The 17,930-nt window shown below is 42.8% G+C and overlaps 1 protein-coding gene across 1 annotated transcript in view; it reads left to right on the top strand.

Moving 5' to 3' along the window:
* DGKB (diacylglycerol kinase beta) overlaps window positions 1-17,930 on the top strand; it is a 662,201-nt gene that overhangs the window by 45,127 nt on the left and 599,144 nt on the right. Inside the window, exons 5-6 of the mRNA XM_077490704.1 lie at window positions 356-499; window positions 10,081-10,130. Coding sequence (XP_077346830.1) covers window positions 356-499; window positions 10,081-10,130 — 194 coding nt within the window. The remainder of the gene's footprint in view (window positions 1-355; window positions 500-10,080; window positions 10,131-17,930) is intronic.

Here is a 17,930-nt window from a genome sequence, read left to right on the forward strand (position 1 = left end):
CCAAAATTTCTGATGGTGGCCCTGATGCTGTGACTTCTGCTTATTGGTTCTCTCATCTTAGTTCAAATTTAAGGTGACATTGTTTCAAGGCATAAGGTTTTCAAAGGCCATAAAAGTATGCGGTTAATCTACTACCTTATCCTGTCTGCCATAACAGCTAGTACAGTGCGATAAGTAGTGCAATAAAGTTACAAAATGTCAAATATCACATCTTCAATATGAATGCTTTTATCTTTTATTTTTTTAGAGTCTACAGGTCAATCTTTGATCTACTGTTCCGAACCTTCTAGGAGAATTCACTACTGCTGTCAATGCTTTCTACATTTCCGTTAAGCTGGCTTGTTTCTCTTTCTAGGTCTTCGAATGAATTACAGAAGTAACAGTTCATCCCGATCTTCATCCCCGGTGTCTCTGCGTCCACCTGACATGATTCAGCTGAAAGACATCGTTTGTTACTTATCACTGCTGGAGAGAGGAAGGCCGGAGGACAAGCTTGAGTGTCAGTATATGAAGCTCAGTGAACATAAAACACATTTTTCATTAATGAGATTAGAGGCGACATTTTCACTTTACTACTTTACAGCACCAAGCACTGCACTTAATTATGATACTATCACATGTTATGTGTGCTGTATCTTCTCTGTGACCAGGCTGTTAATACCAGACGCTTACATTTTTCTTTCTTTACTCTTCTGAATTCAGCTCTAGAATAGCCAATGTACCCATGCACTTGGCAGCCCTTTGGTCCATATTCTAGAGCAGGGATCTCCAAACTTTCTAAACAAAGGAACAGTTCGTTGTCCTTCCAACTTTAGAGGGGCCGGACTGTGGCCAGCGGGAGTGGAAACTTTCTTGGCATCAGTGGGAGTATCCATCGCCAAATTTGGCATCATTGGGAAGAATAGTGCCCCATCCTTGGTATCATTGAGAGGAATAGTGCCCCATTGTTGGTATCATTGGGGGGAATAGTGCCCCATCGTTGGTATCATTGGGAGGAATAGTGCCCCATCATTGTTATCATTGGGGGGAATAGTGCCCCATCATTGGTATCATTGGGGAAATAGTGCCCCATCGTTGGTATCATGGGAGGAATAGTGCCCCATCGTTGGTATTACTGGGAGGAATAGTACCCCAATGGTGGTGTCAGCAACAGTAGCGGCTGGTGTTTTTTTTTTTTTTTTTTTTGGGGGGGTGGCAAGCAACCACCTATCCCCCCGAGCGGCACCCACCCTCGTCAATGTTTGCCGGACAGTCCGGCATTTACTCCATCGTGATTGGTGGTAGGTGGCAGGCAGCATGATGCAGCAGCTTGACTCCAAGTCCTCTGCTCCATGGCGGCTTCCAGCTCCTCCCCTCCTCCCCTCCTCCTCCTGGGCATCCAATAAGATTGCCTGTCCTTTCAGCCAATTGGGGGGGACCTGTGTCAAAACCCGCTTCCTGATTGGCTGGGAGGAGGATCAGTTTTACAACAGAGACCCAAACCCACCCTATATTGAAGCCTATTAGAGCCTCTGGCTCTAATTGGTGCTTCAAAAAAACAGCCCCATTGGAGTCCATGCATCGGTGTCCCAAAAGGGGCAGGACGCATGGATAGGGGAGGCAGCAATGGCCAAGGAGGGAGGGGGGGGCGATGCCCATGTCCCCTTAATGGACGGGCCACCCCTGGTCAGCTGGAGAGATGGTGCCCCATTGTTGATGTCAGTTGGTAGAATAGTCTCTCATATTAGTGGGAGGAATAGTGACCCAAGGCCCGGATAAAGGCAAGCTTAGGCGTGCGCACAGGATGTGCCAGGTGTGCCCAGGCACACCCTAATCACCATGTGCATCACAAATTGACCCTACTGCCCTGGCTCCCCCCCTTCCCCCCACAGTGCTTCTGGCTTCCCTCTTCTCCTCTCCTGCTGACTGATGCTGCGGGAATGTTTTAGGACGAGTGGGGGAAGTGGCCGGTAAACATGCAATTTACTGGTCCCTTCTCTTTCTGAGTGAACTTCGTGAGTGATCGATAGTGTTTGTTTGAGCTTTGGGGTGCACACCCTAATGCAATAGGCTGCGCACACCTATGAAGGCAAGCAAAGGGCCGCATCCAGCCCCCAGGTCACAGTTTGGAGACCACTGTTCTAGAGCAGCGTTCAGATCTGTAAAAAAATAAAAACAAAAAAACGAATCATGCAATTTTACATTATGCATGTTAAAGATTGTGCAAATTTTTAAATGTTGTACAGGGCACCAGGTGTGATTTCTGGATGGAAGATATATTTCCTCACTATTTGGGTTGTGGTCCCTTTAACCACTTAATGACTGCCATATAGCAGATTTACTAATATTATTATTATTATTATTATTATTATTATTATTATTATCATTACTATTATGTATTAACCTATCGTGTGTCTATCAATCACATATATCTTATGTGATTGTGACATCTAATTGAATTAAGAATTTACCATCTGAATTTCTTTATTATTTGCATATACAGTCCCTCGTACAACATGCCCCATGCAAAGTCCCAACTATTTCTTTCCCATATATTATCTATTTATTAGGGATGGGGGGCATGCCGTTGCCAGTTGTGCCAGGTCACATCTGTTCCTCAATTTTTCAGTTTCTATTTTTCTTTTTTTTTTCCGTTTCCACAAAAATACCAAAGTGTCAGTTAGTATCCAATTGTTTGCCACACTATCGCAGTCCCGCTATAAGTTGTTGGTCACCGCCAGTGGCGTTGCTAAAGGGTGGCTTTTGGGGCTATAGCCCCGAATCTGGGGACCATAGCCCCGAGTCTCTGCCGGGTCCCCAAGGGGAGGGGAGGCTCTCTGGGGACCCTGATGTAAGGAGGGGCTCTCTGGGGACCCTGATGTAAGGAGGGGGCTCTCTGGGGACCCTGATGTAAGGAGGAGGCTCTCCAGGGACCCCGATGTAAGGAGGGGGCTCTTTGGGGAACCTGATGTAAGGAGAGGGCTCTTTGGGGACCCTGATGTAAGGAGGGGGCTCTCTGGTGACCCTGATGTAAGGGGGGGGGGGGCTCTCTGGGGACCCTGATGTAAGGAGAGGGCTCTTTGGGGACCCTGATGTAAGGAGAGGGCTCTTTGGGGACCCTGATGTAAGGAGGGGGCTCTTTGGGGACCCTGATGTAAGGAAGGGGCTCTCTGGGGACCCTGATGTAAGGAGGGGGCTCTTTGGGGACCCTGATGTAAGGGGGGCTCTCTGGGGACCCTGATGTAAGGAGGGGGCTCTTTGAGGAACCTGATGTAAGGAAGGGGCTCTTTGGGGATCCTGATCTTAGAGGAGGCTCTCTGGGGACCCTGATGTAAGGAGAGGGCTCTTTGGGGACCCTGATGTAAGGAGAGGGCTCTTTGGGGACCCTGATGTAAGGAGAGGGCTCTTTGGGGACCCTGATGTAAGGAGGGGGCTCTTTGGGGACCCTGATGTAAGGAAGGGGCTCTCTGGGGACCCTGATGTAAGGAGGGGGCTCTTTGAGGACCCTGATGTAAGGGGGGCTCTCTGGGGACCCTGATGTAAGGAGGGGGCTCTTTGAGGAACCTGATGTAAGGAAGGGGCTCTTTGGGGATCCTGATCTTAGAGGAGGCTCTCTGGGGACCCTGATGTAAGGGGGGCCCTCTGGGGACCCTGATGTAAGGGGGTGTTCTCTGGGGACCCTGATGTAAGTGAGGGGATCTCTGGGAATATATATACACACACACACACACACACACATATATTACTGTATATACATGTGTATGCCCATCCAAGCGTATGAATTTCTTTAGTACGCTGCTATGGGCTCTAGCTCCAGATCTTTTGTAGACCCAGCAACACCCCTGGTCACCGCTATTACTAGTATAAATACATAAAAATTCCAGTATACAGTATATCCCATAGTTTGTAGGCACTATAACTTTTGCGCAAACCAATCAATATACACTTATTTTCTTTTTTTACCAAAAATATGTAGCAGAGTACATATTGGCTTACATTTATGAAGACATTAGATTTGTTAAATGTTTTTTTATTGGATATGTTTTATAGCAGAAAGTAAAAAAATATTGTTTGTTTTTTTTTTTTTTTTGCAAAAATTTCAGACTTTTTTTTTTTTTTTATAGTGCAAAAAATAAAAAACGCAGAGGTGATCTGTGTTACTGGCGGTGAGACAGAAATTGATAGGCTATGTTTTTTTTTTTTTCCTTAATAAGTATAAGTTATTTTCTATTTGCCTATTTCTTTCTAAATTATTAGGACTGTTTGCTTTCACCAGTACGGTTAGCCGGTGATCCTGAGTATCCACATATTACAATGCATATCGCCCAAATGCACATTATTGGAGCCGCCTGTCTCCTAGCAATAAGAGGCACTAGGTGGCAGGGGCTAGGAGGCGGGTGACCCAAGCCGCATGGCGCCCTTTGTATAATAAACAGGTGAACCGCACCTGGATAGGACCACTAGTGCAGTGCAACCAGACTGTCCCAGACAGCAATGCGTAGAGGAAAAACAGCAACACTCCACAATAATTCATTTAGAAAAATAATAAATGTGCAAATAACTTCAAAAATGAATATATATATATACACATATACAAAGTGTATAAAAAAATTATTTTTGAAGTTCTCTGCGCATTTATTATTTTTCTAAATTAAATCACCAATACTTTTGGTGATAGTGTATCTATACAGTGTGTATATATATATATATATATATATATATATATATATATATATATATATATATATATATATATATACACATACATACACGGTAAAAATACACTATATCACCAAAAGTATTGGGACACCTGCCATTACACACATGAAATTTAATGGCATCCCAGTCTTAGTCCGTAGGGTTCAATATTGAGTTGGCCCACCCTTTGCAGCTATAACAGCTTCAACTCTTCTGGGAAGGCCGTCCACAAGGTTTAGGAGTGTGTCTATGGGAATGTCTGACCATTCTTCCAGAAGCTCATTTGTGAGGCCAGGCACTGATGTTGGACGAGAAGGTCTGGCTCTCCAAATGTGTTCTATCGGGTTGAGGTCAGGACTTGCTCAGCCATGTATTTATTGACCTTGCTTTGTGGACTGGTCCAAATTATTTGGTGGTGGGAGGATTATGGTGTGAGGTTGTTTTTTTTTAGCGGTTGGGGTTGGTCCCTTAGTTCCAGTGAAGGGAACTCTTAAGGCGTCAGCATACCAAGACATTTTGGATAATTTCATGCTCCCAACTTTGTGGGAACAGTTTGGGGATGGCCCCTTCCTGTTCCAACATGACTGCGCACCAGTGCACAAAGCAAGGTCCATAAAGACATGGATGAGCGAGTTTGGGGTGGAGGAACTTGACTGGCCTGAACAGAGTCCTGACCTCAACCCGTTTGAACACCTTTGGGAAGAATTAGAGCGGAGACTGCGAGCTAGGCCTTCTCGTCCAACATCAGTGCCTGACCTCACAAATGTGCTTCTGGAAGAATGGTCAAACATTCCCATAGACGCACTAATAAACCTTGTGGACGGCCTTCTCAGAAGAGTTGAAGCTGTTATAGCTGCAAAGGTATTGAACCCTATGGACTAAGACTGGGGTGCCATTAACCACTTACTGACCAGCCACCATCATTATACTGCGGCAGGACGGCTGTTTCCTGAAAATCGTCGTAGCTGTACATCGGCCATTAAAAAAGCCATAGCAGGCTCGTGCGAGCACCTGCTGCGCAGTGGGGGAACTGATGTGTGTGGCGATATGCAACTGCAATGTTGACCGGCCATGCGCAATCACTCCACAGAGAGGCAGAACGGGGATCTGTCAATGTAAATAAACAGATCCCCGTTCAGTCAGGGGAGGAGAGACAGATCATTTGTTTCTAGTGATTAGGAACAGCGATCTCTCTCCTCCTCCAGTCAGTCCCCTCCCCCCACAATTAGAAACATCTCCCAGGGAACACATTTAACCCCTTGATCGCCCCCTAGTGTTAACCCCCTTCCCCGCCAGTGTAATTTATACAGTAATGAGTGCATTTGTATAGCACTGATCGCTGTATAAATGTCACTGGTCCCAAAAAAGTTTCAAAAGTGTCCGATCTGTCCTCCGCAATGTCACAGTCTGGCTGAAAAACGCTGATCACAGCCATTACTAGTAAAAAAAAAAATAAGATAATAAAAAAAAGCCATAAATTGATTCCCAATTTTGTAGACTTTTTCACAAACCAATCAATATACGCTTATTGCGATTTATATATATATATAGACTTATATATATATATATATATATATATATATATATTTATTTATTATAGCAAAAAGTAAAAAAAAGATTTTATTTTTTTCAAAATTGGCGTTTTTTTTTGTTTATAGCGCAAAAAATAAAAACTGTGGGGGAAAGGGGTCATCAATTTTATTTGGGTACAGCGCAGCACGACCGCACAATTGTCAGTTAAAGCTAAGCAGTGCCATTTTGCAAAAAGTGGCCTGGTCATTAAGGGGGAAATCTTCCGGTCCTTAAGTAGTTAAAGTTCATGTGCAGCTAAAGGCAGTCAATACCAATACTTGTGGTAATATAGTGTATATAGTGTATATTCCAATGTGTATATATGTGTATAGTGTATATTCCAATGGTTTAAATCTTAGTATGAGATGCCAAGAATACTTTCATGGGAGAACAGTGCACTCTAGTGGAGGAATTAGATAATTACATCAGCCTTGTCATTAGAATCAACTTTGCCATCAGTATTCAGTATCTGCATTCAGATTGCGGGAAACGTCTGACATCTTTTTCTCCAAAACACAGTCAATCACCTTCTGTTTATCATTGTCATGGATTTCGTGATATCCTCCTGACATCCCTGAAGGTTAATAAGCTGCACAATACCGCAATTCCCAGCAACGTTTGACACAAGGGAGTTTAATTAGATTACTGTTGAAGCTGCGTTTCTAAACAGTTTAGGATGACAATGCTAAGGCCGGTGGAAATTTTAGCTAAATATATTCGGGGTGGATCAAAGCAAAAAGTGAGCTTAAAATTCATTTTATCTAGAAAGCAGCCTTAGTAGAAAAGCCTTTCCCCTGCCAGCATGTTGCAGAATGGGGACCCTTGCTCTGTGTGGGGAAGCAGTGGTCTCTCTACAGAGGTCTGACATGCCTCCTTCTGAGTCAGACCTATAGTTCTGCACTCTGGAAAGTGCCCTGCTGATTGGATAGCTCTAGCCCTGACTCTGCCTTGTAAGAAAAAGGCATGATATGTTTAAATTGTACATTTTTTATTAAATATTTTAAATTTTTAGATTTAGCACCTGTAAAGTCCCAATACAAAACATCAATTACTAATGGATATCTTGTGTGTTATTTTATGAGGGCAGTTAAAATCTATATTGACATTAAAAATGCAGATTTCCTTTAACCGCTTCAGGCCCCGGAAGATTTTACCCCCTTCCTGACCAGAGCACTTTTTGCGATTCGGCACTGTGTCACTTTAACTTACAATTGCGCGGTCGTACGATGTTGCACCCAAACAAAATTTACGTCCTTTTTTCCCCACAAATAGAGCTTTCTTTTGGTGGTATTTGATCGCCTCTGTGGTTTTTATTTTTTGCACTATATATAAAAAAGGAGCATACATTTTGAAAAAAAAAATGCATTTTTTTTTAACTTTTTGCTATAATAAATATCCCCCATAAATATATAAAAAAAACTATTTTTGTTCCTCAGTTTAGGCCGATATGTATTTTTCTACATATTTTTGGTAAAAAAAAATCACAATAAGTGTATTTTGATTGGTTTGCGCAAAAGTTATACCGTCTAAAAAATAGGGGATAGTTTTATGGCATTTTTATTATTATTTTTTTTCCCTTGTAATGGTGGCGATCTGCGATTTTTATTGGGACTGTGACATCATGGCGGACACCTCTGACAATTTTGACACATTTTTGGGACCATTGTCATTAATACAGTGATCAGTGCTACAAAAATGCATTGATTACTGTAAAAATGTCACTGGCAGTGAAGGGGTTAACACTAGGGAGCGATCAAGGGGTTAATGTGTTCCCTAGTGTGTGTCCTAACTGAAGAGGGGAGGGGACTGTGCAGCGGAGATGACAGATCGCTGTTCATACTCTGCGAAGGGGTTGAGCATGCACGTGTGCCTCCGGTGGCACGCGCGCACCCCTAGGGGGCCACAGGGCGAAGCAACGTTACATAACATTGTTTCGCCCAGCCGTGCCATTCTGCCGGCTGGTCGGCAAGTGGTTAAATAACATGTCTGGGGGATGCCCTTAACCTGACGATGTGGTGCACCTGTAAGCCCTTGTACACACGGTCGGACATTCAAACGGAAAATGTCCGATCGGACCGTGTTGTCGGATAATCCGACCGTGTGTGGGCTCCATCTGACTTTTTCCGTCGGAATGTCCGACCAACAAAGTTTGAGATCTGGATATAACATTTTTCGACAACCTGATCTGATCGGACTCTGTCCGATCGTTTGTAGAGAATTCCGATCGGACAAAGTGCCACGCATACTCAGATCATATTACGAGACCAAAGCTATTGGCTACTAGCCTGTACATAGTCCCGTTGTTACGTACGAACGTCATCATGTTCAGAGCGATCGGATTTTCCGACAACTTTGTCCAACCGTGTGTATACAACACGGGTTTCGGACAAAATCCGTTGGAAAAAATCCAACGGATTTTGTGGTCGGAGTTTCCGACCGTGTGTACAAGGGCTAAGATGTGTACAACCTACTTCAGCAACCTAATCCCCCCTCCGCCCTGCCCCCACCCCCTCAAATTACAGATTTTTGGGGTATGAATTTGAAGAGGGAACCCCATGCAAAAATAATAAAAAGAAAATAATTGGGTCACCCCTAAAGCCATGCTAATAATTTACACAGTCAGGTACAATAAATTTGCATTGAAGCAATGCAGCAACATTACATAAAATTCCTGGTGGGAAGACTGTCCAACCAGGTGCACTCACAGTTACAGCAATGTGAACAAAGTGGCTCCTAGTCAGAATGACAGCATCTGTAGCGAGGGGGAGAATGTGGCTTGGCTGTTTCTTGCTCAATTGGGAACATTCCCAGAAAAGATGTGACCCTAAGCCTTCCCTCCTTGTCAGAAACCTTTTCCTACCGCTAGAACTGTCCCTAACAGACAGTATACCCTTCCCTGCACTTCTCACTTAGATGAAGTGCGCTAAACCTAGGGGACAGGGCCTTAAATTGGCTTTGTCTGACCCAAGATGGCTGCCAGAGTCACATGGGGCAACAGCATCCAACCGGATCGCTTCTGCAGTGACCCATGAAACCATAGAGCAGGGATATGCAATTAGTGGTCCTCCAGCTGTTACAAAACTACAAGTCCCATTATGCTCTGCCTCTGGGTGTCATGCTTGTGGCTGTCAGAGTCTTGCGATGCCTCATGGGACTTGTAGTTCTGCAACAGCTGGAGGTCTGCTAATTACATATCCCTGCCATAGAGGAACCATTTTCCTCCCGACATCCTCTCCAGCTGCAGAGCCGATGCGGTTAAACTCCACTTGAAGTGAAGAAAATAAACTGTGTGTCAGAAACCATGAAATCAGACTGAGACAGAAGTAAAGTTAAATCACACTTGTTTAATAATAAAAGTAAAAAGAACAAACGTAGTCAAAACATAGACAAAGTTCAGTAACCGGAACGGATAGTCAGCCAAGCCAGAAGTCAGGGATCAATGTAGTGGAACAGCAAGCAGGATCTGGAGCCAGAAGGGATGTCAGCAAAGCAAGTCTTTAAACAGGATCACAGGAGATAGTCTCTGTGCTGTTGACAAAGGCGAAGGCAGAGATCTACTGGGCTGGACGGCTTAAGTAGGCAGGACTTACGAGCAGGATATCATCAACAGATGAGTAACTGTGGAGAGATAGGAGCTGGCAATTAGCCGACAGTTCTTAGAAGGAAGGGCCCAGCCCAGCCCTGACAATGCGCCTGCCTTTCAGAATGTTCAAACCACATTAATGGTATTATTCAATTAATCAATCAAGCATTGAGTCAATCGGGTAATGAATGAATTAAATATATTTGTAAGGTAACATTTTGTAACTTTTTGTCATTATTTTTTTTTAGTTATGTTTCGACTTTATGACACAGATGGGAATGGCTTCCTTGACAGCACGGTAAGTGTCCAAAATGACAGTTTGATTTCATGTTTTAAGATCTTATCAAAACATTTTTTTTTCTGTACCTGGCATCATTCCCGCTAATCTAACGTGAAGCATCTAAATTGTACACTGATGAAAAAAATTGACAAAAAGTTAACCACTGCCCCAACCTATAACTGGCCTTTGCAGCAAGGAGCATTGGAGGGCAACATATGTCAAAAAAAGCCATGGAAAATTCCCAGGACAATTCCAAGCTCTACATACCGACCCAAAAAAATTGATGATGATGATTGATGATGAAAAAATTGGAACTATGGCCAAAAAAAAAGGACATATATGATGAAGTCTGCCACTGGCATTACCACCAGTACAACATATATGCATAAAAAAAAAAAAAAACATAATAATTCTAGCCAGCTCTCCCTGTCACGCTGATTCTCCTCCCGGAGGGTCGTGAGACCCGTTTCCCATTTGGCAGAAAGGAGAAGCGTTCCAAGTGGCCTAGGAGGAGGAGGAGACACCGTGATGCAGAGGAGCAAAGGGAAGCTGCCACCCATCGTCTGCACTATAGATGAGGTGGTAACTGCTGGGCTTCGAACTGTCCGACCGGGGGGTGGGGGGGGGGCTATGGGTGCACTGTTTGCCCCCCCCCTCCCCCCCCCCCAGAAATATACCACCACTGCATTTTAGATAACATTAACTCATGGAAATAGGTCTTCATAGTCAACCCAACAATAATCAGTTGTCAGTATATCGCTCGCCACCACTGAGAGGCTAGAAAATGAAGAGAATTAGGCTAAGCTGGGTATTATTATTATTATTCACGATTTATATAGCGCCAACAGTTTACACAGCGCTTTACAATGTATAGGGGGGGGGGACAACACAATTACAGTACAGTTCAATACAAAAAGGTACAGGTGGGCTCCGGCTCGTAGAGCTTACATTCTAAAGGGAGGGGGTGGTACAAAAGGTAATAGCTGCATCTACAGCATCTCTGTTATTGCAGTTTTATGTTTTCAGCCTGATAAAAATAAAAAAAAGATTTCTTATTGGTCGCTCTCATTGCATTTTATAGCACACTTTGGCATTTGAAACTCTGCGATCTGTTCAAGTTAATATTTTAATTAACACAATAAAGATATACAGATGATATAAAAAGTATACTCTCCCCTGTTAAAATGTCAGGTTTCTGTGACTTAAAAAAAATGAGACAAAGATAAACAATTTCAGAACTTTTTCCACCTTTAATGTGACCTATAAATTGTACAACTCATTTGAAAAACAAACTAAAATCTTAGGTGGGGACAAGAAAAAAAATAAAATAATAATAATAATGTGGTTGCATAAGTGTGCACACCCTCTTATAACTGGGTTGTAGCTGTGTTCAGAATTAAACAATCACATTCAAACTCATGTTAAATAGCGGTCAGTACACACCTGCCATCATTTAAAGTGCCCCTGATTAACCCCAAATAAAGTTCAGCTGTTTTAGTAGGTCTTTCCTGACATTTTCTTAGTCGCATCCTACAGCAAATACCATGGTCCGCAGAGAGCTTCCAAAGCATCAGAGATATCTCATTGTTAAAAGGTATCAGTCAGGAGAAGGGTACAAAATAATTTCCAAGATATACCATGGAACACAGTGAAGAACGTCATCATCATGGCATATGGCACAACAGTTACATTATCAAGAGCTGGACGTCCCTCCAAAATTGATGAGAAGAAAACTGTTCAGGGAGGCTGCCAAGAGGCCTACAGCAACACTAAAGAAGCTGCAGGAATATCTGGCAAGTACCGGCTGTGTGGTACATGTGACAACAATCTCCTGTATTCTTCATATGTCTGGGCTATGGGGTAGAGTGGAAAGACGGAAGCCCTTTCTTACAAAGAAAAACATCCAAGCCCAGCAAAATTTAGCAAAAACACATCTGCAGTCTTCCAAAAGCATGTGGGAAAATGTGTTCTCGTCTGATGAAACCAAGGGTGGACTTTTTGGCCATAATTCCAAAAGATATGTTTGGCGCAAAAACAACACTGCACATCACCAAAAGAACGCCATACCCACTGTGAAGCATGATGGTGGCAGCATCATGCTTTGGGGCTGTTCTTCTTCAGCAAGGGCCTTAATCACGGTAGAGGGAATTACGTACATTTCCAAATACCAGTCAATATTGGCACAAAACCTTCAGACATCTGCTAGAATGATGAACATGAAGAGGAACTTCTTCTTTCAGCATGAAAACGACCCAAAGCATACATCCAAATCAACAAAGGGATGGATTCACCAGAAGAAGATTAAAGTTTTGGAATGGCCCAGCCAGAGCCCAGACCTGAATCCCATTGAAAATCTGTGGGGTGATCTGAAGAGGGCTGTGCACAGGAGATGCCCTCGCAATCTGACAGATTTGGAGTGTTTTTGCAAAGAAGAGCAGGCAAATATTGCCAAGTCAAGAAGTGCCATGCTGATAGACTCATACCTAAAATGACTGAGAGCTGTAATAAAATGCAAAGGTGCTTCAACAAAGTATTATTGTAAGGGTGTGCACACTTATGCAACCAGATTATATATTTTTTTATTTTTACTTCCCTCCACCTAAAATATTTCAGTTTGTTGTTCAATTGAGTTGTACAGTTTATAGGTCACACTAAAGGTGGAAAAAGTTCTGAAATCATTTCTTTGTCAATTTTTTTTACATCACAGAAACCTGACATTTTAACAGGGGTGTGTAGACTTTTATTATAGCAGATAAAGGAGAAAAAGAGAGAGAGAGAGAGGGGCGCCTCTGGGTGCAGATTTTTCAAAAGGTTTTATTTTCAGTGTAAAAACATAAAATTTTGCACTCACATTTTGTAGGCAAAAAGTAAGCATTAAACACAGAGGGTCATCTGGTATATCTGATTATGGAACGTCAGCCAGTGATCCGGTCCACATCTGTCATCTAGTTGTTCCTGTTCCTCTCACATAAGGTCCACTACAGGTGTTTTTTAAGAAGCAGCCGGCTTATGGTGGACACGAGATGTGCGGTCTTGAGAACGAGGCTTGGGAGGCAGAGATGACCAGGGCGCGGGGCTGTGACGTCAGAGGGTATGCGACGCGTTTCTTGAGCGTGCGGGTCGAGATTGTCGGACGACCGCGCTCTTTCATCAGGCAGAATCAGAATAAAGTGAAGGGGACTCAGGATTTAAATAGGGGCAGGCTAAGGACAGTGGGCGTGGCTGGAGACGGACTAGGAACAAGTGAAGGGGCGTGGCTACGGCCGAGTATGGGGAAGGAAACGATGAGTAATGAGGGGGGGAGGGAAATGGGAGAGAGAGAGAGCAGCAGCGGCTTGGTATAAGGAAGAAGAGGGGAAAGAAAACGTCTATGGGGAAATCTTATGTATATATCGGTAAAAACGTCTATGGAATAAAATTCTATGGGAAAAAAAATCAAAAATAAGTGGGAGAATGAGTAAGAAAAGGATGGAAAATTGATAAAAAAATATATATATAAAAAGATAAAAAAGCTTAGAAAAGCTTAAAGGGAGGGGAGTAAAAAAGAAGGTAAAAAGAGGCAAAAAGCATACATGAAGTATGTGGATATAATTGTATTGGGGATTGGACGTGCAGGACATATGTGTATAAATGGATAAAAATAGTGTATGTGTATACACACATATACAAATACACATATAGATACGTACGCATACCCGTGTTAAATGAAAAAAACGGGATGTATAAAATAAAATAAAAATGAGAATAAAAACAGAAGTAAAATCAAAAACGTACATCCGCACATATATGCCTACATGGACACATGTGTGTATGTGTGTACGCACATACATGTGTGTGGGGCGTGGGAAGAGGAAAAAGGAATACGGGGGAGTAGATTGAGAGGGGGGGGGGGGAAGAAAAAAGGGGGGGGGGATGGGGGAAAGGTGGGCAGGGGGGAGAGGAATAGGAAGTATTACACTAATACAAAATGATAAGAATTATTTTCTAAATATGCATGGGTACATATACAAGCTAATATCAATACATGATTCTTTGCAAGGAGAAGAGAGAATATAATCGCTTGAAAAATGCAGTAATGGTAAAAAACGGTATGCATCATAATATATTTGCCATAAATATTGGTAACTGGAAGGAGCGGATAGATTGAGAGGATATCTATATAGGTGAGGGGATGTTTTTTTTGTAGAGTCATGTTGTGTGATAAGGAGGGCACCATGGACGAGGGGTGTCTGGTCTGGGGCAGTTTGAGCTCTGCGACAGATAACAGGTGGGTTGTAAGGTAGTGGTACATCAGAGGATGGTGGCAATTTCGATACACTCGTTGATTCCCCCTGGGGAGAGTGCGTCGAGGGTATAGATCCAGAAGGTTTCACGAGAGCATAATTTTTTAAACCTTTCCGCTGGAGGGAGATGGTTGGGGATCTGCTCGATAACCCAGACCTTGAGGCCTAATGTGGACCCCTTATGAAAGAGGGCGAAGTGTCTAGGCACGCTGTGGGGGTCTGTGCCTCCTTCTATTAATCTACGATGCTCACCGAAACGTTGTCTGAGTGTCCTAATGGTTCTCCCTACATATATGAGACCACAGGGACAACTCAGACCATATATTACGAAATCGGATGAGCAGTTATAAAATTCTTTTAGTTCATAGGTTTTGCCCTTGGTAGTGAATACTTTTTGTCCGTGATTGACAAATTTACATGTTTTACAAAGTGCTTTGTGGCATTGATACATCCCAGTTAGGGGTATCAGTTGGAGGGTTTTGGGAAAATTGGATTGGGTTTTTAATTTACTGGGTGCGATTTTGTTTCTCAAGTTTGGGGCCCTACGGTAAGTGACAGATGGTCAGGCTGGGAGTTCAGTTTTCAGGTGGGGGTCCTGCTGTAGGATACTCCAGTGTTTTTTTAAAATTCTTTCCATAGTTTTATGTTCATTATGAAAGGTGGTGATGAATCTACTAGAGAAATTCTGTGGGGAGCGGTCTGTTTTTGTCGCAGTTTTTTCTGAGAGGCACTGTTTGAAAGCGTTTTCTATAAGAGGTGCAGGATAGTTTTTTTCTTTAAATTTAGTTTTCAAGGTGTTGCTGGATTCGATATATTGTCAATTTGTTTGGTGCAGTTTTGCCTTAGGCGCCAAAATTGTCCCTTTGGGATATTTTTAATCCATTTTGGGTAGTGACAGCTATTAAAGTGAAGGTAGGAGTTGCCCGCGGTTGGTTTCGTATAGTTTTTTGAGATAATAGCATGACCTTTGTGTCCCAGTTCTAAGTCTAAAAATGCTATGGTCTCGGAGTTGGTATTAGACGTAAAGGATAGGCCATAGGGGTTATTGTTGCAATGTTGAACAAAGGGGGGGATTGAGTCAGCTGCTCCATCCCAGATGAGGATAAGGTCATCTATGTATCTGCCGAAAAAGATTGTTTTCTGAAAAAGGATTATTTTTGTAGATGTAGTGGGACTCCCAGAAGCCCATCGCAAGGTTCGCATATGAGGGCGCAAAATTGGCGCCCATAGCTGTACCTTGGATCTGTTGGTAGAAGTCACCGTTGAAGGTAAAATAGTTATGTGTCAAAGAAAAATTAACGGCCTTTAGCACAAAGTCAGCTTGCCTCATATTCATTAGGGGCTCATTGATTAAGGAGTCTTCAATGGCTTTTAGGCCAAAGTCATGTGGGATAGAGGTATACAGTGAGCTGACATCCAGGGAGAGCCAGGTATATGAAGTTTCCCATCTGTAAGGGGCCAGGAGTTCTAGGAGGTGACGACCATCGCGAATATAGGATTGCAGTTGTGTCACCAGGGGCTGTAGGAATTGATCAATGTATAAACTGAAGCCTGTGGTGACACTATCCATAGCAGCCACAATTGGTCAGCCGGGAGGGTGATGGAGATTTTTATGTACTTTGGGTAGATGGTAGAAGTAGGGGATTTGGTAGAAGTTTTTATGTAGGAAGGCGGCTTCTGTTTTTGTGAGGATCCCTTCTTGGAGGGCAGATTTGGTTAAAGCCTCGGCTTCATTTGCAAAAGTATTGGTTGGGTCATAAGTCAGTTTTTTGTAAGTTGAATCATCTGCAAGGAGGCGGAGGGACTCCGCTACATAGTCGGATCTGTCTAGGAGGACTATTCCGCCCCCTTTGTCAGCAGGCTTGACTACTATGTCTTCTTTATGTATTAGCTTGTCTAAAGCTAGGATTTCGGAGCGGGTTAGATTGTTTTTATATTTTTGATTTTTTTGGGATTTTGAAGTGGTGGTACATAATTTGATCACGTCCGCATAGACCACTCGATAGAAACTTTCAATGTATGGGCCTTTTGAATGAGTGGGAAAAAAGATGGATTTAGGTTTCAGTGATGTATGGATAATGGGGGGGGATGAGATGAGATGTTGGGTGAGTAATTGTGATGTCATTTCATCGTCATTAGAGATTTCTAGAGTGTCGATGTCAATAAAAGATGAGTTGGAAATGGATCCTGTATGGTCATGAAGTGGAGATGTGATCGGTGGGTCGGGTAGTTCTTTAGTCTCTTTTGAGTTTTTTTCTTGTTTTTTTTTTTTAATTATGCTCTCGTGAAACCTTCTGGATCTATACCCTCGACGCACTCTCCCCAGGGGGAATCAACGAGTGTATCGAAATTGCCACCATCCTCTGATGTACCACTACCTTACAACCCACCTGTTATCTGTCGCAGAGCTCAAACTGCCCCAGACCAGACACCCCTCGTCCATGGTGCCCTCCTTATCACACAACATGACTCTACAAAAAAAACATCCCCTCACCTATATAGATATCCTCTCAATCTATCCGCTCCTTCCAGTTACCAATATTTATGGCAAATATATTATGATGCATACCGTTTTTTACCATTACTGCATTTTTCAAGCGATTATATTCTCTCTTCTCCTTGCAAAGAATCATGTATTGATATTAGCTTGTATATGTACCCATGCATATTTAGAAAATAATTCTTATCATTTTGTATTAGTGTAATACTTCCTATTCCTCTCCCCCTGCCCACCTTTCCCCCTTCCCCTCCCCCCCTCCCCCATCCCCCCCCCCCCTTTTAGCTCCTTTCCCCCCCCTTTTTTCTTCCCCCCCCCCTCGCAATCTACTCCCCCGTATTCCTTTTTCCTCTTCCCACGCCCCACATGCATGTATGTGCGTACACACATACACACATGTGTCTATGTAGGCATATATGTGCGGATGTACGTTTTTGATTTTACTTCTGTTTTTATTCTCATTTTTATTTTATTTTATACATCCCGTTTTTTTCATTTAACACGGGTATGCGTACGTATCTATATGTGTATTTGTATATGTGTGTATACACATACACTATTTTTATCCCCTTATACACATATGTCCTGCACGTCCAATCCCCAATACAATTACTGTATTTGCCGGCGTATAAGACGACTGGGCGTATAAGACGACCCCCTATTTTTCAAGTGAAAACATAGGTTTTGGGCAATACTCGTGGTATAAGACTACCCCCCTTCTGAGGCAACACCATTTTAAAAAAACATTAGAACGATTAAAAAATACAAAGCAAGAATGCCAACTACTCATCCGCCATGCTGTGTTATGTCATAAAGTAAATCAAACAATAATAACACAAACAGAGATCTAATGAATGCCACAACTCTGGAAAGTAGAATTTTTCACTAACCAAACCTATACCACTTTTGGGTTACATTCTATGAGAATTGTCCACCAAAATGCATTTAATAACCCCCCTGTCATATGTCCCAGATTTACCTGTCCCTCTTGGGTGCCTGAGACCTCAAAGGCAAATAGCAGGATGTATAGTAGTAGGA

The sequence above is a fragment of the Lithobates pipiens genome, unplaced genomic scaffold (genome assembly GCF_037356315.1).
Source record: "Lithobates pipiens isolate NorthernLeopardFrog02 unplaced genomic scaffold, aLitPip1_a1.2 Scaffold_19, whole genome shotgun sequence".
NCBI classification, from domain to species: domain Eukaryota; kingdom Metazoa; phylum Chordata; class Amphibia; order Anura; family Ranidae; genus Lithobates; species Lithobates pipiens.